Source organism: Gouania willdenowi, chromosome 1, assembly GCF_900634775.1.
Source record: "Gouania willdenowi chromosome 1, fGouWil2.1, whole genome shotgun sequence".
Classification (NCBI taxonomy): domain Eukaryota; kingdom Metazoa; phylum Chordata; class Actinopteri; order Blenniiformes; family Gobiesocidae; genus Gouania; species Gouania willdenowi.
This window is the reverse complement of record NC_041044.1, coordinates 16,085,250-16,096,884: the sequence shown is the minus strand read 5'-3', so window position 1 is coordinate 16,096,884 and position 11,635 is coordinate 16,085,250. Positions and strand designations below refer to the sequence as shown.

Below are 11,635 nucleotides of genomic sequence, written 5' to 3'. Positions count from 1 at the left end.
ATGCTAATATCATATAATGGCAGCATTTTTAATCTCATATTGTTAAAATAATTCTCAAATATTTAATAAAATCCTGCAATTTTTTTTGTTGCTTGTAGTTGATTTTGGGAATATTTTCAGTCATATCAATGCACGTTAATATACATAATATATAACACAAGCACATTAATATTCTTATTAATATATCTAACACAGGCATATTTTAATGAGGCACAAAAGTTATGTATGAGACCTTTAGCTGGGGAGTCAATGTACTTGTTGCAATGACGTCATCGATCACGTTGACGCGTTGTTCCAGTCGGAGTCATGACAACGCAAATTTAAACGAAAGCAGCAGCGTTTGAATCTAGCATTTTGTCAGTTGCTGTTTGGAAGTCTCTCAGGAACGACTGAGTTTGTGCTAATAAACTAAACAGACAGCAAACAATTTAATATCCCGCAAACACACAAATATAGACAAGTGTCCTCATTTCCTGACTAAGGTGAGTTTCTTGTAATATTGTAAACTTTAACGACTAACTCCGTGAAATTAATTAATAGTTAGTAAATACTGCTTGTTTGTAATATTGTAAACTTTAACGACTAATTTAGTGATATTACGAAGTGAACTATAGTGCAAATTAATCATTTGACGACCCCACTTTCTCCTGAGGTTAATGTCTTGTCAGTGATTTTTGTAAAGCTTTGCTCACATTCGGAGAGCGAGGTTTAACGTTCCGGATAATCAAGGTGGCATTTACGGATTAAAACTGAAGATTCAATTGGAAATATAGCTTCTATTTTGTCCTGGATGTTTATAATTGTGCATTTAAGAGGATTCGTACTCCATAACGTGACTTGTGGATCGTGTGGTACATTCAACGGTTACCTGGCTAACGCCGTTAGCTTAGCCTTGTTAGGTCTGCACGCTAACCTCCAGGTGTAGTTTACTAACTTTTGCTTTAGTTTTCGGTGTCTAATGGTGGTCACGGACTCTGTAGACGTTTGAAATAGCTCTGTTGACGTTTTGTGGTTCATTATCCGAACTATAGTCGCTGTCTGTGGGACTAAGTGTCACGGAAGGCCGGGGCCGCTGTTCACTACCACAGGACGGTGGTCTGGGCTCTCCGTCACGGACACTACACTACGGACCATTGATTGTGTACAGCTTGTACATTATCGAGCTTTCCTGGATGTTCTGACACTGGTGTGTTCTGTGTTTGTTTGCAGACGGACTGAAGGAGTACGCGGTACCACTCACTGGTGGTCTGGCCTGTCTCTACGGTTCTTTTTATCGGAATCAAACCAAGGACTCCATTGCCCGCTTTGTATTCAGAAAATATACAAGGATTTTATTTGTAATTAAAGTGATCAGATTTGTCCTTTGTGTTCTGTTTGTTTGTTTGCAGACGGACTGAAGGAGTACGCGGTACCACTCACTGGTGGTCTGGCCTGTCTCTACGGATATTTGTATCTGAATTAAACCAAGGACTCCATTGTCCGCTTTGTATTCAGCAAACATATAAGGACTTTGTTTTTTCTAATTAAAGTGATCAGATTTGGCCCTTGTGGTCAGTGTTGAAACTGTTTTAATATTCAGGTTGACGTGGAAAGTTGTGTAAAAATGTCGTTTATTCACTATAAGTTTTCTTCCAAACTGGAATATAAAACTGTCACTTTCAGTGGGTTGCACATCACTCTCACTGAGTTAAAGACACAGATCATGACTAAGGAACGTCTGAAGTCCAGACACTGCGACCTACAGATCACAGATGCACAGACTCTAGAAGGTACGTAACCTTAACCCTTGATATACAATGCTTTGTTTGTTTTTTTAACTTGGAATGTGCGTCAGATTTAATTTCAGAAATATCTTGAAATTCATATGAAAAATTAAAGCAATGGATTAACAATTTCATCTTTACACATTAGTATGTAGGCTCTAAACTGAAATTACGTTTGTTTTTGAATCTGTAAAGATTTTAAAATATGATGAACTATAATCTGACTACACATTTATTGTTTTACCATATATTACATGTCTGCTATTGGTAGTGATGGGACACAATGTATAACAAGCAACTATATCAGTTGACGTCATTTTTAAAATTGTGGTATTTTGCAAAAAAAAAGTGTGAAAAATGTCAGCAAAATAAAGAAATATGCAATGCATGTATTATTCTATCTGTTTATGAGCAGTATTGTTTGAATGAAAAATGCTGGCATTATGGAAAATAGAAATATTTTTTAAAGGTGGAGTATAGACAGTGAAAGTGAATGTGAAACATTTTGTCACCCCAATTCCCTGACACACAACAGACACTTGATTGATTTATTTTTGAACATCTGTAAACAAAAACAACACATAAAATAAAAGGAATGTCACAAAACAAGTTAGTTTCCAAAACAAGTTAAAAACACAAAGTAAGATTTCAATTTTCAATAAAACATTTACACATTCAAAAAAAGGAGGAGGATGGAGTCTGACTGGTGGCGAGTCTTTGCACGTCACGGTATATGGCGTCGATATGAGCCTCGATTCACATATTACCACCTGGATTACTCGATACGGAATGTCTCATCACTAACTATTGGACTGTTACAAAATTCTACATGGCATTTGATAAATATTGCTACATCTGGGTTGTCGTTTCATAAAAAATATTTCTTTATTCCACAAATCATTGATCATATAATTGTCCCCCTCACCCCAAAATATAAATCACAGGAATTTATTTAAAAATACTTTTTGTTACACAATAGTTTAATTGAACCATTTAAAGCAGTGTCAAACTCATTGTCCCTTTATATCATCTAAAGAGGTCAAGTATTGTTAAATCTCTTCTGATTGTAGCATCATCTGTGTTTTCAGCATTTCTTACTGTGTAAACATGCAGTGTAAATATTTCTATAAGCTTCCTAAACTGGTAAAATATCATTAACTTTGTTTAGAAAATGACGTCTTTACAAATAAACATCACAGAGTGGTTAAGAAGACAGTTATTATCTTGCTGTTTATTGATTGAAAGTAGCACAGGGGACTCCCATTATTTAATATGGGTTTCTGTTTACTCACAAAGAAAACACTACTTTCTAAATATTGAGAAATGTCAAGGCTAAATTTTTTGTAATGTTTTCCTTTTTACAGACTACTTAGATGATGAAGTTCATATCCCAAGACACTCATCTGTCATCGTCCGTCGTACGCCGATCGGTGGAGTGATACCAGCTGGCAAGACGTTCATTGTGTAAGTTTTCTATTTGTACATCAAAAGATTAAATCGAGAAATTTCAGGTGTAATCCATTTACATTTCTTATGATTTTAAAAAAAAATGTGCTCCCAAACATGACAGGTTTATAACCTCTGACATTGTCTTTTTAAAATGTCCCCAGTTTTGTTTTAGTTTGTAAATTACGTGTCAGTTTACACTTTTGAGTTTTGTAGACTTTTGAAGACTTAGTTTGTGTTTTATACAGTTGCTATGTCCATTTCAGAAGGTTAAGTCATTCATATTGTGTCAGATAAACGAAAACATAAGAAAGAACTGAATCAGCTGTTCTACGTCATATCGGTTGCATTTCCATATTCTAAAAAGTATTTTTAGGTTGTTCTTTGTCTAGTGCACACGTTTTTAAAAAAAACCTGAAATCTTTAATACAAAATAATGATAAATTTCCCACAAATCACATTTCAATGTTTCTGAAATGACCACAAATTCAAGAACATGCTATCAGTAATTAGTGTAGAACCATGAAGTTGTCTGATTGCGTCGATGTGTTCTTTTGTTTCTGCAGAGATCGTTCTGAAACAGCTGTGATGGAATCATTCAGACCCGTAAGTAAAACAATCTCCAAAACAATAATTTTGTCTCACCTCATCCATTCTATTATCTCATCCTCTTTCTTGCTTCTTGGGCAATTTTACAGAACATCCTGTTAATACACATCAAGTTTGATAGTTTTTGTTTGTTTAGTGTCCAGGTTCTGTGTATTGTTGACTAAATGCTATTCTAGGTTGGTTCACTTTCTTAATGGTTAAAGGCATTTTTGGTTGAATGACATGGGATTAAAATAAAAACACATACCTCCTTTGTTTATATTATGAAAGGTTGAAAAACCTTTTAACTGTTGATGGTTGTCATTCATATTGAAAGGGTTTGTAGCCTGCTTCAGGCCAAACAAATGTATTTCAAGAGTGTAAAAGTAATGTTTTTTCTGATGTCTGTAAAAATATTTTTAATGCTCTGGCTGTAGTTAATTGTGATCAAATTATCTGGAGTGTTTTTAGAAAAGGCCCCACAATGATTTTTATCTTTAAAGATCTATTACATGCTAAGAGTAAACCCCTGTAGGTGATATTTGCCAGTGTCATTTTTGTTTTTGTACAATATTCATTCTAATGTTGTTGTTGTTGTTCAAAGTATGGTGTGCACATAACTTAAAAGCTTACATTTCGCTCTGTTGCACTAAGATACACCCTACTGCTGTGTCTCTCACTGAAGATCAGGATTTAGTTTAAAGTGCGTTGTTAAAACTGTGGTTTTCAGTACAATGAAGAAGCTAGTTTTAACAAGTGAAATGCTTTGACTTGGCCATTCACATCCTTGATGTTACCTGTTAACTAAGCTTCAAGACAAAAGAACTAAAGAATCGTAATTAATTTATTGGCCGAGCAAGAAGAGATGAGACTCGCAGTGTGTATAGTCCAACTTTAGAAAAGTAAATATCACTATTGTTTTTGTTTTCCTACCTAACTGTGTGCAGTGCTTTACAATAATATTGGACAATCCCATTAAACTGTTTTTTTTTCTCAGCTACTCAAAAGGAACATGAGTCACAACCAAAATCATCTTTGGTGGACCAATATTTATGGAAATTATAGATTTTTTTGTTCTCAAAAAATTCTTTCCGTTGTAAGCACAACTAAAATAGATTTATTTGATGTTTAAATTATGTACTGGTACTTGGATTCCTGTACAATATAAAACAACAAAACCAGACATCATTTTAAATATTCTATTCCAAACAGTAAAACATTGAAAGTGCAATCAAAGTCCACTTGAAGCCAATTCTTTCTCTTTTTTGACAGTTGGATTAATATATTTGTTAAGCACTGTACACGTGTAATCTTTTTTATATTATTTTACAGAAACTGTCAAGACAAAACAATTTGTAAATATATACTAAATTACTTGCTTCAATGTGCCTGTGTTAAAATGGACTACTCTGCAGAATATCATTAAAGTTTTTGCAAATACAAATAGAGTTGGACTGGACACAGATGTGGAGGGGAAATGCCTGTCCAACAATGTCTGCTAGAAACATTAATAACATTAATATATGTATTCTGATTCTCCTGCAGATGGATTCTTCTCCTATGTCTCTCGCCCAATTAACCAAGGTACTGTTTAATGTGTTCACATCTTTATGCATCACAACTGTGAAGTGTCTTTGAATTTCAGGGCTTATCCTGGTCTCTCTGTGATTTTTGGATATTTCCTTTCTTTGTAGACTGCCAATCTGGTTGATGCTAATGTCATTTGTTCAGTGCTTTTTGAAAAACTTTTATCTTTTATAGGGGAAATAAATGATTTATTTATTTTCCTCATGATTCCCAGACACAGGACAAGGAACCTAAGCCAGTGAAAACCAGCAAGGGCGTCCCTCAGAGCTTCATGGTGAAAGCAGAGCCAGGCACCAAAGGAGCCATGCTGACCGTGACTGGGGAATCTGTAATACCTGCTATCGATGCGTAGGTTTTTAACAGAAGCCATCAGAAATAATGAATATATTGGCACATTAAAGCAGCACTGCCATATTTATTTCACATACGAAAATGTTTGTTGCTAAAATAATGAAACGTTTTTACAGTGAAGCATATGCCAAAGGCAAAAAGGAGCGCCCCCCGTTTGTCCCACATGAGCAGTCGTCGTCTGAAGAGGAGATTGATCCAATTCCATACAACCTTTTATGTCCAATCTGTGCCAAACTGATGATAGATGCTGTATTGATACCCTGCTGTGGAAACAGTTATTGTGATGAATGTGAGTAAAAATCTGCCTCTCACCAACTGTATAACATTTCCATAGTTGACCCTTAAGCTCGATAATGTGTGAACATGTTATAGTGTTAATGCATAAGTTGATTTTGAGTGTTTTGTCTCAAGGTATCCGAACTGCCCTGTTGGACTCGGAGGATCACGTCTGTTTCACATGTAAACAGTCTGATGTTTCACCTGATAATCTCATTGTCAATAAGTTCCTACGACAGGTAAACCTGAGACGCACACACTACCATATTGTTATTTACTTGACTTTGCAGTGTTCAGTATAATAAAATTCATCTGTGATGATTCATGCAGGTTGTGAACAACTATAAGAATGGGACGACATACGCAGTGCATAGGATTGCACAGGTGCACCACCCAGCTCTGCCTCCACCACCACCACAGCTATCAAGGCTACATTCAAGACAACTGGATCCACTGAAGGTCAACATCCCACAGACTTCTACAGCCAAACCAGCGACATCCACACCACCCATCACCGTAACAACTACCAGTTCTCCAGCTCAAAGCTACAGGTCAGTCACTGTACATTAACTGTAATGTTTGTAAAGCATTTAGTCAGAAATCACTTGTTCTCTACTTTCAGAAACATTAACAATGTTTAATAGATGTTTGACACTAGCAAATTTTAGCTTAGGCACAAAAAACATTTTACTTTGAAAAGCCAACATAATAGTATTTAGATGTGAGCAAAGCTAAACAGTGAGTGGATGATTTTATTTTTTTTTGCATGCATGTACAGCAACAGAGAAGAGCATCTTTCCAGTCACCTCCAACCAGTGGAACCTCCTGCACCCGTTCCTCCTCTGTACCCTTCCCCAGCCCTCTATGGACCCCCACCACAACCATACTTCCCACCATACACCTCAGGCCCTGGCCTCATCCCACCACCCATAATTAGTTACCAGCCTCAGCCCGTCTATGCTTCTGGACACCCAGTGTTTAATCCTCCATGGGGGGCCCCTGGTTTCCAGCCCCCACTTGTCTGTCTTCCACCACCCCTCCCTCAGCCTTCCAGTTCAAAGGAGGATTTGTACAAACCGAGACATCACCGGATGGAAAAGTGAGTAACCTGTTAGTTTTGGAAGCCTCAGACAGTCCACTGAATGTAAGGAGCAGAATCATACCTCAAGTTGCAGTTGCTTTGCAGAAAATCAGTTTTAGCCTTTTTATTCACTTCAAAAGCTTTGTTCCTGTTGTCTTGTTGCAAAACAAACCATTAAAAACAAACATTTAGACATTTAAAAATATATATTATTTACCTGCATGTTAAACATTCTTCTACTTTAGCTCATCATAAATGGTTGCTCATTCATGTGTAATTCTGCTTAGCACATTGTTGTGAACAAATAGTGCTAAATAACACTCTCTTCAGAACATATTTCCCAGATCTAGCTCAGAAATAGTAAAATTGTGCAAACAATACAAATATCAAAGTCTCAAGACTAAAAGTTGATTATTTGTTCTATTACACAAAAAAAGATGTCCTTTCTCTCTGTGGGTCATTTCTATGGTAATGTGAAAATGAGGTTGTTAACAGTAGTTTTAGTGGATGTGGTTTCTAACTGCACGGCTAAAGATCTAGAATTCACACTGATGAACGTCCTGCTCACTCAAATATTTGACCCTGTGCAAAGTGGCTTTTCTGTTCTCTCACTGTAATATTTCTCAGTAAATGTTGCAAAACAGCAGGAATGAAAGATGATAACCTACAAAGTGGTGTAGTTGAGGATTCAGACAGTGATTGGTCAAAAATGCTAGTTTTGGTGATTTATTAAAGTGGTAGGGCCATCCCAAGTTGGTATATTCTGTATAAAATGCTTTAACTGCTGGTTCTGACTCAATTCACTAATGCAAAATGTAAATGTTCAACGCATATAAAATAGTTGATCCATTCCTTTTCTTTTTTTTTTTTTAGAGCTACCTCCAAACTTGATGAGGTCACAAAAGGCTTCCACAAAGACGGTCGGTCTTACCCACGTTCCCCATTTTCCAGACCCAATGGGCGCAGTTATGGACGCTCACGGACAATATTTCGTTCAAGGTCTTATGCCTACCAGCGCTCTGGGTTCCCGCAGTCCCCCTTCTCCAATCGGGGGTCCTATAGATCTAGATCACGTTCTCGCTCACCTGTTGGCTACAGGGCTCACAGCCCTGGTGGACGAAAGCCACCTCCCCGAGAACTGCCACCGTATGAACTAAAAGGTCAGAGTCCTGGAAGCCAAGACCGCTGGGACAGAGAAAGGTATCGACAGAGGGAGAAGGACTACGCAGACTGCAAGTACTTCAAAAATGATGACAATCAACAGCCCTCAATGCATCACAAGGGTCACAGCAGTAGAGATAAGGAAAGAGATCGAAGGACATATTCACCCAGAAATTATTCAGTTCATGAGAGAGAACGACGAAGAGATGACAGGGCAGACAGAGGAGACTAAACAGACAGAAGAACTGTGCCTCCTCCTCCCCCATCCTCTTCCTCATCTACTACCAAGTCCAGCAACAAAAACCTACAAACCAAGATGTTGAAAAAGAGAAAGGCCGATGAATCAGAATCATCACAGCAGTCAAAAGCTCAGCCTGACAAAGCAAAGAAAGAGAAATCCTCCAAAGGAAAGACCAACGCCAAGGTTTAAAGTTAAAGAATGATAAAATTAGGAAAAGAACTGGAGAAATATTCAATACCAAAAGAGTCGTCTTCGTCTTCTGCAGCTGCTACAAAATCTTTAAAGCCTAATAAACACAAATCAGAAGATGCCCCCAATTCAACCACACCCAGAAAAGAAAAGAATAGTAGTTCTAGTGCAAGACATTCACTAGTGAAAACCCCTCCACTGGCCGCCCATAGCCTCCCTCCACCACACCCCCCACTTCATGATGGGTCTCACACTAGACAAGACACGCGGGTCAGAAAAGACTATCCACAGGATGGTGTTTTTCATTCACTGCCTCCCTCCAACCAACATGGCCTCCAACTTGTTCACCATCCTCCATCCCCAGCTGAAAGCCGAAGGAGGATGGGAGAAGAATGTCGGACTTCGCGCGGACTACCTCCTGGAAAGCTGAGGAGAGTTGATGGCCCTGTGATGGAAAGTGAAGCAAACTCCCACTAACAAGCCCCTCATCACCCTCACTTCCACAGAGTCCCACCTTCTGACAGGCCTGGAAATCCTCCTCTGCCTGGAGTGATCCTAATCATATTCCTATTGAAGCTCTTATGAACATTGAAGTAAGACTCTAATCTGTAATTTTTGGCACATTTCTCAACTAAATGTTATGCTACATAGTTGTCATGACAGTCTTATCTTTTTTTGTTTCTACTTGCAGGTAAAACCTCTGAGGAGAATTAAGTTAAACAGATCTGTGAGGAAGAGGCAGCACTGAGTCAACATCAAAGATTTGTAAAGTAAGTAAAATTTTTTAAAAAAAGTCTATGAACGCTCACGTCCTCCGTAGTAAAGGTAAAATGGTGGAAGTTCCAGCGGGAGAAGTCTCCATCCCGGCATTAGGCACAATGGTTACAATGCAAAGCAAAAGGAAAAAGTCAGATCATTGTGGAGAAGCAACAGTCTAGAAGCACAAACATACTCAGGAGGAAAGGACTGCTTTGCATCCTCGCGAATCCCCGTGACTGTGCAGGGTCTGCCCCATGTACTGGCTTCAGAGGGAGAGTGAGAACAAACGGGATACATTGCATGTAAACCTAAGAGAAGCTTATCAAATGTGGAGGAAACAGACTCAATTCATTTACAGTCTGGATGCGTGAGTGGTGGTTGTCACTCGGCTCTGAGCGGCTGCTGAGATCACAGTAAGCTCTGGCGGGGACCAACTGATGGCAGTAGCCATTGTTCTGGACAGTAACTATAGAGTGATGTGTGCATTCATGTCAGAGTCGCTAAAACAACTTCAATGACACAAGATGACGTCGCTACATTTGTCACTCATTTGTATTAAGTAAAAAGTTGCTAAGGGCTCCACAGTTGTGCGCGTTCACAAGGATACGTTAAGGGAAGATAGGATTCAAAACAAAGAGGGGAGGGGGAGCATCTCATGATTCTACATACTGCAGCTTTAAGAAAGACAGAACGGAGACACACAGACAGAGACATAAATGTTTCTTAATAAAGTTCCTATTTTAACATTCATTATTTTTGTGCTATGTAAATTATGCTTCTTCAATGTCTTTTTGTGTGTACATTGTTCAACGTCACACTTGCTTTTGCAATGTAAAGATGTTTGTCATGCCAATAAAGGTTTTATGAATAGAATTTTAAATTGAGACAGCAGACCACCATAATGATCACACTCCCACACACCTATGTACACTTACACCTGAGGTCAGATGTTTGAGAAACTCACCATAGAAACAACACCTGAACCAACTGAGCTGAGGAGAAAGAGACAGAAATTACATGTTACATTCAATAGCTGATACATCATTATTTAAAAAAAATTGCCAAATGCCAAAGGCAATTGTGCCATTGTACGATGCTATATTATAGATAAGTGATGAACACAACTAGCATTCCCTGAGCCACATTTTTTTCTACTAACTGTGGAACACTCACAGATCTCTGTTACACTAGAACACTGGAAAGGCCCGCTCATTTTAACGCTCTAATGGTCTTGAATCGATTTTAGCGGTTCAGAACTCAGTCATGGATTTTTGGTCAAATATTTTGGAAAAAAGTGTGGGAACCCTGAATTCCAGACAACGATACTATTCCCTTTCTCGCTGTTTTCCGTCTCGCTCTCGTTAGCAGTAGCCGTGGTGTTGCAGTGTGTGCATATGAGAGAAACAAGAGGGAGGGGGAGCTATGGAAGTTCACAGGGACAAAATGTGTGCTGGAGCAAGAGAGAAAAAAGTTTTATTTTTTAAATCTTACTCAACAAAAAACTTAAATTATCTAAAAAAAACATTGATAAATCGCCCATAGGTCTTGGAAGTAACTTCATATTTGTAAAATTTCCTTTTAAATGTTGGTGTCTTTTACTCATACAGTATTAATGTTTCTTAAAGTGTGTTCTTTTTCATTTTGTTTTTAAATAGAAGATCAACTGAAGAAACAAAGCCAGACTTGGAAAAAGATCAGGGCAATGTTTCCTCCATCACTGCAGAGCAGCCCTCATCCAGCCCAGTCACTAGTCTCTCACTTCTTTTTTAAAATCAAATAAAAATGTTTTTAGCTGATGCTACTAACATTGTGTTTTCTTGGTGTTTTCTCAGTGTAATGAAAGGAACTTGTATTTCAGTCTAATATTAGATGCTAATGGAGGAATAATAAAGGAGTAATGTTGGAATAATCAGAGCAACATCTTAGCAGGTGTGGTCAGATCTAGACTTGCTTCCTTGATCTGTAGCAAAATGTCATTAGAACCCCTGGTCTGATCATACAGGTGTGTGTAGATTAATCAATAGAAAACTAATTTACCTTCCAGGATAAGAATATATTTATTGTGGCTTTTATTTTGAAGGGGCTTTGTTTAAGAAACAGAATGCCATTGTTTTTTGTGTTTTGGTTTGCAATAATGAGGTACATGAAGGATTCTTCATAAATCTAAATGAAACATTTTTACAGTACAGTGTA

General features: G+C 37.9%; 1 protein-coding gene across 1 annotated transcript; it reads left to right on the top strand.

Moving 5' to 3' along the window:
- Positions 1-294: 294 nt before the first annotated feature.
- LOC114470869 (E3 ubiquitin-protein ligase RBBP6-like) lies at positions 295-11,247 on the top strand. The gene is made up of 13 exons (XM_028459231.1): positions 295-482; positions 1,210-1,769; positions 3,128-3,227; positions 3,776-3,815; positions 5,343-5,381; positions 5,599-5,732; positions 5,852-6,024; positions 6,147-6,250; positions 6,342-6,562; positions 6,790-7,110; positions 7,966-9,276; positions 9,375-9,453; positions 11,098-11,247. The coding sequence occupies exons 2-11, from the start codon at positions 1,604-1,606 to the stop codon at positions 8,483-8,485; spliced, it is 1,818 nt and encodes a 605-aa protein (XP_028315032.1). The 5' UTR covers positions 295-482; positions 1,210-1,603; the 3' UTR covers positions 8,486-9,276; positions 9,375-9,453; positions 11,098-11,247.
- Positions 11,248-11,635: the final 388 nt, after the last annotated feature.

Excerpts from the sequence above, each read along its gene's own strand:
- LOC114470869 (XM_028459231.1), top strand. The coding sequence starts at position 1,604 with ATGTCGTTTATTCACTATAAGTTTTCTTCCAAACTGGAATATAAAACT. Across the intron at positions 3,816-5,342 it reads TGATGGAATCATTCAGACCC|ATGGATTCTTCTCCTATGTC; the intron begins GTAAGTAAAACA and ends ATTCTCCTGCAG. Across the intron at positions 6,563-6,789 it reads TCTCCAGCTCAAAGCTACAG|CAACAGAGAAGAGCATCTTT; the intron begins GTCAGTCACTGT and ends ATGCATGTACAG.